Source organism: Rhododendron vialii, chromosome 8a, assembly GCF_030253575.1.
Source record: "Rhododendron vialii isolate Sample 1 chromosome 8a, ASM3025357v1".
In the NCBI taxonomy this organism is placed as follows: domain Eukaryota; kingdom Viridiplantae; phylum Streptophyta; class Magnoliopsida; order Ericales; family Ericaceae; genus Rhododendron; species Rhododendron vialii.
The window spans coordinates 27,718,017-27,728,258 of NC_080564.1; the positions used below are offsets into that span (position 1 = coordinate 27,718,017).

General features: G+C 34.7%; 1 protein-coding gene across 1 annotated transcript; it reads left to right on the top strand.

The window, feature by feature from the left end:
* The first annotated feature begins 3,437 nt into the window (after positions 1 to 3,437).
* Positions 3,438 to 5,150, top strand: LOC131336343 (transcription factor WER-like). Its single transcript, XM_058372131.1, has 3 exons — positions 3,438 to 3,735; positions 3,891 to 4,020; positions 4,705 to 5,150. The coding sequence occupies exons 1-3, from the start codon at positions 3,615 to 3,617 to the stop codon at positions 5,108 to 5,110; spliced, it is 657 nt and encodes a 218-aa protein (XP_058228114.1). The 5' UTR covers positions 3,438 to 3,614; the 3' UTR covers positions 5,111 to 5,150.
* Positions 5,151 to 10,242: the final 5,092 nt, after the last annotated feature.

The window sequence follows — 10,242 nt, forward strand, 5'->3', positions numbered from 1 at the left end:
CTGTACTTTTCATTTTGTTCCAATTTGGTTTAATTGCTAACTGCCGTTAATCCACCGTTAAGTCTTTTTAACAGCAAAATCAAATGGATGCAGAGGTGGAGGCAGAGGTCTAGGCGGAGATGGATGCAGAGGTGGAGGAAGAGGCAAGGGAAGAACCAGAGGTAGAGGAGGAAAGGCAATGATCAGTAACAGGCCATTGTTAACAATGTGGGACTACTCAAAACTTCAACATTCTTAGTTAGGAATCAGTGCATGGGCCAAGTGTAGGAAAATGAATAGAATGACAGGGTACTATTTTTTGTAACCACTTGGGTTGTTAAGTTAGATTTATTATAGCCTAATTGAGTGATTTGTTATGTCTATATGTTAAGTTATGACTTGCTAAATTTGGAACTGAGTTTATATAATATTTTGACTTTTGGACATAGTTCTTTATCATGTTGTAACTTTTGGATCTATATCATGTTGTGACTTTTGGACATTATTCTATATGAATTTTTAGTACTATGCAAAAAAATAAGGCATCTTAGTAGTTGTCCACAAGTTGAACAGGTAGACAATATCAGTGGTTATATTGCCTCATGGCTGATCATGAAAATATTGAATTGGAGGACAATTTTTTGCAGAAAATTATAACCAAATTTCTTCTCAGGTGCCTCCTTATCAATGGGCTGTATTTTGGTTCAGAGGTATATTAGGTCAAGAGGGGAATGAGAGAATTACTGTTTTAATCCCCAAAAAGGGGGCCATTTGATTTTGTTTTTAAAAGAACTAATGGCGAACTAACGACAGTTAGTAATTGGACCAAATTAGAACAAAATAGAAAGTACATAGTGTAAATCGAGCCAATTATAACTACATGAACCAAGTTGACACAAACACTTAACTACAAGACCATTTCAGTTTTTTCCCCAAATATTATGTGACAATGATAGCAGATAATTTTACCATTTTTTTTAACGCCACTCCCTTACAAATGTATTTTTGTGCAAAAATACACTTGCAGGAGAGTGACGTTAACAAAAAAGGGAGTGACAAAATCATTTCCCAAAATGATTGTTAAGGATGTGTTTTGATAATTAATAACCGTGAAGAATATTTTCAGCATTAACAAATATTTTTAGTTTGTCCTTGGCGGGTATTGATTATCAAAATATGCACTGAGCCGTCATTTTCCCAAATATTATTCCATCACCGTACAAAAAAAGAGAAAAATTAGAAGTTCTATGATTAAATACGTTACAAAAGGAGAGAAGAATTTAAGGCATTTTACCATGTTATTTACACTAACAAAAAAGTTTTTCCATTTCAACACATCGTTCACACTAACAAAAATTTTGTCAACAAATTTTTTTTCTTAACAACTTTTTCACTCACATCTCATCAACTTATTTACTAGTAGAAACAACTTGACATTTTTCAACAATTTATTTATTACCAGAAATACCTAATGACTTTTCAACAACCAAATTTTTTTTACAAGTTTTTCATTAGCATAAATACCGTTCGTTTTCACATTTTTTTACTTTCTTAATTATCCCATTTTAGTTGTCCTTTATTGAGAATTGTGTCAAATTGTTAGATCACAAAATAAAGTATCTTTTGCACATAATTTTTTTGAAAAAGTTAATGCTGTGTTCTCTTTGCTTTTGAATTTTTTTTTGAAAAATAGTGGGGGTAATAAGTGAAGAGAGATAAAAAGAAAAATGTTGGAAGTACGAGGAATCTAAGGGGAATTTTTTGAAAAATTCTTTTTAAGAAGTAAAGAGAACACAACATAAATCAATTTAAGCTTTCCATTAGTTTTTAAAATTAGTGCAAAAAAAATTGGAAAAATAGTACTATACTCCCTCCATTCTAATCTATTTATCCTTTTTAGGAGTTCATACTACTTTTTAATTGATTATATCTTGTAATGATCTATAATCGTTTAGGTGATTTTGAAAACATTATTTAAAATAACTAATTGAGATAAGGAGTAATTTTCTTAAGTTTCTTTCTTTCTCTTTTTTGTTTTTCCCCATTCGTTAAACCTAATTTACTCTATCCTAGGAGATTTGGGGAGGGGATAGGTGTTTAAGGGAATCGAATCTTACTCATGTGCATGAGAATATAACGGAGACACCGATTGCACTCTAATCCACTTGCAATTTTCTTAAGTTTCATTCGAAGTCTTACTTTTTAACCTAAAAATATAATGGGCACATGTTTGAATGACGTTTCCAAAAACACACACTCCATGTAGTAGTTGGTGTTTTAAGACACAGATGTATAGGATCACGTGCCTCCAAATTTTGCGGTATTTAGAGATTTGAGGAAAACAATGGAACACCAAAGAATGACAATCGAAAAAAATAATAATTTGGGAAATGATTTTGCTATTCCCCTTTTTGTTAATGTCACTTTCATTTTTATCTTTATTAGATGCTTTATTTTGTAAAAGAATGAGAATGGCATTAATAAAAAAGATTGGGAAATCCTGTAGTGCAAGGCCCTGCATGGCATCCTGTAGGACGCACACGGGCCATCGATTTGACAATGAATGGTTGGATATAATCCGAGTCTCTACAAATCATATCCATCCATTGTTTAGATGAAAATCTGAACCGTCCATTGCCTAAATGGACGGCCGAATTGGCCACGCTACACATATAGTGCGGGAGGTGCACTACAGCACCTCCGATCCCTGACAAAAAAATAAGTGACAGAATCAATTCTTAAAAAATTTGGTGCAATTTAAAGATAGATTTCCTGTGCCTGGAAACTGGAAAAGGAATATTACGTGTGTTTTAGTTGACAGCCAAACATTCACGTGTTCCTACGACTCCATCTCAAATACGACATCTCAATGATCTAATTTGGTCCAATTTTGGGCGGTCGGATTATACTGGTTGCGGTCCTTTTGATGGATTTATATATTTTGTTGGTTGAGTTATTAGGCTTGACTATCTCGTAAACTCTTACACAATTAATGTAGTGTCTCATGGTGTAATGATCTCTTCTATCGATTTAAAAAAAAAAAAAAAAGGCTTAACAAATGAGTACAAATTAAAAGAACTCAGGCCTCAAGGATATATACTTCAGTAGTAACTAGTGGCAAAAAGTTTGAGTTTTTCCGACGAAAATGCATTAAATTTAAGTTCTCATTTTGCAGTCAAGACAATCTTTGTGTAAAAAATAAAAAATCTATTGGAGATGGTAAAATCCAACCACGTTCCCAAATTTCACAGGCAATTATACTATGGAAATTGATATTTGCGTTCCACTTTTTACTGATGGCGTCCCATTTTGTTTATGAAATTACTAATATCTTCACGTTAAAATTGGAACGCGAAAATCAATTTCCTTGTATTATTCACCTATAAATGAACACAAAACCAAAATGGTACTACTGTTTCTACTTTAATACTCCAACACGGTCCTATATATGGAGCATCTTCGTAAACTCTCTTCACGGCTATATAAATCCCCTATTTTTTACCATAAAGAAGAACTCTCTATAGAAACAAAACTCCAAGCTCCACAGTATCCAACACCTCCCTCTCTCTCTCTCTCTCTCTCTCTCTCTCTATAAAATTCTACTACCCAGTTGAGTACGTTTTTGGCAACAACAAATGGAAGGAGATCAGAAGGGATACAAGAAAGGGCTGTGGGCAGAGGAGGAAGACAGAGTCCTCATGGACTACGTCAGAGTGCATGGGAAAGGGAGATGGAATCGCATTGCTCAAATGACTGGTTAGTTTAACACAACTATATATACTTCCATTTAAGTTGTCAATTTTTTAGACTGAATTAATACTAATTATTAACAGTACTGTGGGTGTTTATTATTTCGAAATAATTTAAATAATTTTATTTCATACGTATGATTGGTTGTTTGTATGATGTAGGTTTGAAGAGGTGTGGTAAGAGTTGTAGATTAAGGTGGATTAACTATCTAAGTCCCAGCATAAAGCACGGTGATTTCTCAGAGGAAGAAGATGACCTCATTATCAGGCTTCATAATCTCCTTGGAAACAGGTTTTTCTTCTTTTTGTCTTTATGAAATCTCGATGCAATTAATGGTTCTTGTATTTTTTCATCGGCAAAAGAAAGTTTCATTATCTCAGAAGATACATAATAAAATTGTGAACAATAGAAAAATAAACCCATTAATAGTGTTTCGGAGAGCAGAAGGGCTCTTCTAGTTCTGCAACTCGCAAAAACTCAAAATAGATCCAATCGTTATAATGATTAGCTCTTTCACAGTGTGGTAGGGCTAGCTTTGTTAACATTCCCCTCGTAATAATGTGGCCTATCCACTGTCTCTACTAACGTGGGCTCCTTTACTTCCCTTGTTTTCTTTAGAACGTGTGTTGTTCTTTTCTTTTCTTTTCTTTTTTTGTGAGCGGATGTTTGGATCAGCGTAACTCAATTGTTTTGGGCATTGAAGTTAACGAACGGACAAATCTCCAGTAGCCCCAAGATTGAAATGTTTTGGCATCCGTAAAATTTGAACATGAGATTTCATAAAGAACAATCACTTATTACTTTCTCATGGTGCGTACCACGGAACTATTTAATAAAGCGTCCGTACAACTTCCAAATTCATTTTGAACATTATTGTGGTAGTAAAATAATGTCTGTCATAAATACATGTCAATTTTTTTGCGAACATAATGCTAGATGTTGTTGAAACTAACTTGGTGAATTATGATCCCTAAGGTGGTCACTAATTGCTGGACGAGTACCGGGCCGAACGGACAACCAAGTGAAAAATCACTGGAACACTCATTTGAGCAAGAAGCTCGGAATCAGGAAGGGAACAAGAACCAAGGTCAATGGAGTTTCTTCACGAACAATGCCGAAAAAAGTAGCAGCGGGAAATAGTATTACACCAGTGGACACTAATTTTAAGCATTCTTCTGAGAGTAACAATACTGATGGAGCCGAAGACCAAAGAGTCATCGAAGGTGGCTTCCGAAGCAATGCTGGGTTTTTTGAAGTAGACGAGCCCATGGTAAATGAGAGTTTCGAAAGCCCTTGTTGGATTTATGATCACTTAGATGCCCCGAGCTTACTAGATCTCTTCGACCAATTTTCACCTGATTTTGTTTGGCATGGTTTGTAAACCTAACTAATTCTTCAATCTATTGTGCTTTTATCGGCTTTTTTCTAATGTGACCAATCATGCATGTTTTTTATGATCTTTATCTTTATGATCACGACCAGAGCCGGCCCAACCTCAAGAGGCCTGGGCCTTGAGCATTTCAAAAATTTCAATTTTTAGGAGCACTCCAATATTTTCACTATTTGGGTTTAAGTAGGACTCTCTTTAGGGAAAATGACGGCTCAGGACGTGTTTTGATAATTAATACCCGCCAAGGACATTTTCAGCATGTCCTTGGAGGGTATTAATTATCAAAATACGTCCTTAGCCGTCATTTTCCCCTCTTTTTAAGCCCAATATAATGAAAAAAATGCCCAATTAAAGGTAATGAGTTAGCCCAACCCATCATCCAATATGCCCAAGTGCATGTTTGTAATAACCATAATAAGTGTGGCAATTCTTTGGGCATAAGAAATGTTTGCACATGTTCGGATGTACCGATAGTGAAAACAAAAAAACCTTAACCATTAATGGTCATGATTCATGAACTACGTACGTAGTCTGAGCTAGCTAATTAGAAGAAAAGGACTTTTGAGGCCGTGCCAAACTATGAGCCAAACGGACCCCAATATCTCAACATCTTGTACTGGAAATCCATGAGGAGGGGGTAATTAATGAATGTTGGCCACACGTACGTATACTAAACGATAGATGTTCCATTGTAAGACAACTGGTTTTTGTAGTTTGTTTTGCCTATTTCATTTGTTTTTACAACTCAGGCGTACGTTGGGGTAGGCTTCTTGCATCTCGACTAATTCTGAATGACTGATCCCACCATATTATAACCGAGGAATACGGTACAAAACAAGAACTAGGTAGTAACTACTTTCTTGTAATTTCCATTTTCAAGCACTCCTAATAGAATAGTAATAACTAGGATTGGAGATTCTTGTGTTTTAATTGGAATTCAGATAGCATCATATAGCTAGTAGTCGAGAGTGTCCTGGTAATAAATGATTGGGAGATTTAGTAATAAAAGTCCACTGTAGACATTTCATAATTAAGCCCGCAAATTCACACAACCTAAACTCTAAGTACTCTATGATCCTAAATCCTAAATTCTAAATCCTATGAAAGTGCCTAAACCACTAAAACCCTATAATAGGAAAGTGCACCCTAAAAGCCTATGAAAGTACTTAAACTTTAGGATACCCTAAGGTACTCTACCCTACAATAAAAAAACGCACCCTAAAATCTTATAAAAGTGCCTAAATCCTAGGGTATCCTACCCTACTCTAGGGTACCCTAAAATAGACTTGAGACCTTACAAAATTAATAGATGAAATTATGGGCTTATGAAGTTCACATAATAGACCTAAGACTATTTTTTTTAATAAATGATATCTGGCGGTAAAACAAAGAGGTTTTTCACATATATATTGTCTATCAGTCTACGCATAAAAATCAACAAAGTAACATCTATGGCCATCCGATTAATCATACTTTTATGTCAAGTTGTACGGAGTTGTCGGATCATTTGTTTTTAAAATATAAAGAGAATTATTCTCCTAATAAATCTACCTCTCTCCTCATTTTTTAGGCATGCAATGTATCTCCCTATGTGTAGATTATTACACATTTTCACGTTTCACAGATAGTTTATTTAAATTGAGCCTATATTACATGTCGACGCTGCGCCTTCCAACATGAGCATCCACGAGTACTTTACATTAAAGGACAAAGATTTTGTGCCTTTGAGTTAATGGATTTGTAGCCTAATGGCACTTCCTCACCCTTTCCACATGGAAGATAAGGGTTCGATTTTCAGCAGGAGCGCAAGTGCTTGGTGTCGTGGTTGATGCCCATTGTGCTTGCCTCACCCATATGCCGCGTAGTGATACCTCTTTCCCATCCTCTTAAGGCCCGGTTCCACTTTTTTAAATAAATACTAAAAAAATAAAGACCTATTTTCAAACTTAAAAATAATGGGCTTACGAAAATAATTTTTCAAAATATTTTTTTTGCAGGGTAACAAGATCCATATTGCATATTTTTTGATTCAATAAGCTTATTATTTTTAAGATTGAAAATTATAAATAAATATTTATTTTTTAAGGGTGTAAATTGGAACACATTCTAAAAGTAGGCTAGATATCTACCCAGTGATCAAAAAGAAAAAAGAAAATAAATGATAATCGATGCAAATTGATAGTACATGAAAGTGATGTACATGTTCTGGCTAGCTAATTAGAAGAAGGATATATATAAAAGGGATTTGATCTTCAATTAATCATGCTGCAATCAAACACATTTTTGCACAGATGCTTACAAAAAACTTGCACGGTGCGGGTGGAGTTCCACAAATTTTGTGAGTGTCTTTGTTACGTGTATAAAATATTTATGACTTTTTCTTCGATCAAATTAAGATTTAGGATAAGTGGAGACAAATTCCTAACTTGATGTGACCAGACTTAGCAGTGGCATGATATATACATGCATGTTATGAATGGCAGGCAACTAAATCAATTGCCCGTGGGTATCCACACATCATTTGAATTTTGAATTTTGAGATGTCCCAGTTGCTAGCTAGCTTTATTGGAGAATGAATGAAACTGCTCCTGCGTGATCTTATGCTAATGATCATCCACATCAAGATCAGGCAAAAAAAGGAAGAGAAAAAGAAATAGATGAAGTGGGACACTTGTGTGTGCTTTATTCAGACTACGAAAAGTGACGTGAACGGTGTTTGGTTTATCGAGTTTATCCGGTAAGCAATAAAACCTCACTAATCGAATCTGTTGGTGATCATGACATAAACACAAAACGTTGTCTTGAAGTTTATTCTAAAAACTATTCTTGAGATTCGATGAGGCGAATAGATTGAGCGGTTTGGCTATATTACTATTTTGAGCGCCGAGTAAGTCACAACCCGTATAACGAGCATAGCCACAAGACCCGTGACGTGTTGTGATTGATGTACCACGAGGCGCCCATGTTCGAGATTCACAGAGGAGAGAGAGGGGGGAAATGTGAAATTGCGAAATGATGTCCAAATTAAAAGATAACACAGCTAGACTCAAATTATGGTTTGTGTGAAAAGTTTTGACACAATGAAAAAGGACCACCCCACTCATTTCTTTTTTTGCCTTGTAATTTAGCCCTACAAAACTTGGCAAACCCAATTAGGTTTCTGGATTTTTGGGATGGTTTTCGATGCACCCCACAGGTATACATTATTGCTTTCAAATGATCATAGAAGTCCTTTTTCTCCTCTTTTCTCAAATCTATACAATTCCCTTCCAAGTAACAAATCATTCACACGGAGAAAGGGTATGGAAAAAGGTCATTTGGTCCTTGTTGTACGGTCATGTTATGATTTGGTCCTTCCTTTCAAATGAACAGCACCACTACCCCACCGCATGCTCAATCTCGCCGTTCGTCTCAGCAATACATGCACTTCCTTAGAAGAGTTTTAAAAAAATTTGAACCGTTCAAAACACTTTCGAACGGTGAAATTGAGAGCGATGGGGAGAGCGGTGAAACAGAGGAGTGGTGGTACTTACTTTTGGTTTAGTGTATAATCAGTGGAGGTCGTAGGATTATACATTTTGACATTTTACATAAAAAAAAAAATAGCGGTTGGTCTCTTCAAATAACTGATATCATATGTAAAACTCTTTTAAATGCAAATAAGTTTTCCTTTATTCCCTTTTAAAAGCTAAATGATTGTATCATAAGTCCTCCTTAAGAATAGTAGCGTGTTTCCGTCAGTATACGTATATAATCAAGAAAAACATGCATTGCCCTTTTGGTAAATCAACTTATACAGTTATTCTCTGCTCCTCTATCGATAGTCGTCTACCCCTCTTGGCTATGAGATATAAAATGCGGGTTCGAATGTATGTTACTTCACTTTACCTCTATCTATTAAATTGGAGTAGTAATTACTAAAAGATCATTTTAGAGCAAAGATATATAGATCCAAAATAAAAGGAACCTTTAAGCAGAGTATAATATTGATGTGATCACAAAGCTGCAAGGGAATGTTCTGTCTCAGCATAGAGACAATGGAGGTAGCATAATGGGTGCTGGGAAACTATTGGCAAGTGAAGTGTTCCATTGGAAACAAGATTTAGTACTCCACCACTCACAATGGTCAACGGTTACTTGCTCCTAGGTTTTTCCTAGACAAGCAGTAAAATATTTGCAATTTAGTTCCTCTTTAGTTTTTGGCATATTGTACTTATCATTGGCCATTGATTAGCATGTCTTCGTTTACTAGTTGTTGCTTTTGTTTCATTGTGTTTGGATTTAGGGTGGTTGTACTCTAAAAATTCAATTTTACGTTTTTTTTTTTGTCTTTAATTAATTTTTTTTGCATTTTTTAGTTTCGCGTCCAACTTTTGTGATTTGTTGATTCGTCTCGATAAGAGAAATCGATTAAAATTATATAATCAAATACTACTAACCCTCCGTCCCAAAATGGATGACAATTTTTGAAATTCGTGTCATTTTTCATCGCTTATATCTTTCAATCTATAATATTTTTCATGAGTTTGAAAACTTTGTATAATAAAACTAATTAAGAACTATCAAACAAGATCCATATTGCATATATTTTGATATTCATATTGAAAGATATAAGTAATTGAAATTGGCACAGATATCAAAAATTGACATCCAATTTGGGACGGAGGGAGTATCTTTTTTACTTATTTTTGTCTTTATTAAAAAAATTATAAGTTTCAATAATAATTTTGTAATTTTTCGATTCTTCTTGTTAAGACGAATCAATAAGTCACAAAAATTTGAACAAAAATAACAAACCCGAAAAATTTGAATAAAGACATACAAAAAAGTCACTTTAACTTTTTAACTTTTAAGCCAAAACAAGCCTCAGGACTAGAGAGGCTCGGAAAGAAAAAGAAAGAAAAATTGTGATGGTTTTTTCTTACCTCTTTTTGCTTTACTTGATCATTGACAAGACCTTGCAATTATTGAAGATCAAAACACGAGATTTGGTAGTGTCGAGTACAGAGAGCCTTTATATACCGCTCTGTTTTTGCTACAAAAATAGAAACCTTATACATCGATTTGTTAATTCCTCGTTCTCTAGGTACCAAAAAAGAAATTTTCAGTAAATCGAAATAAGA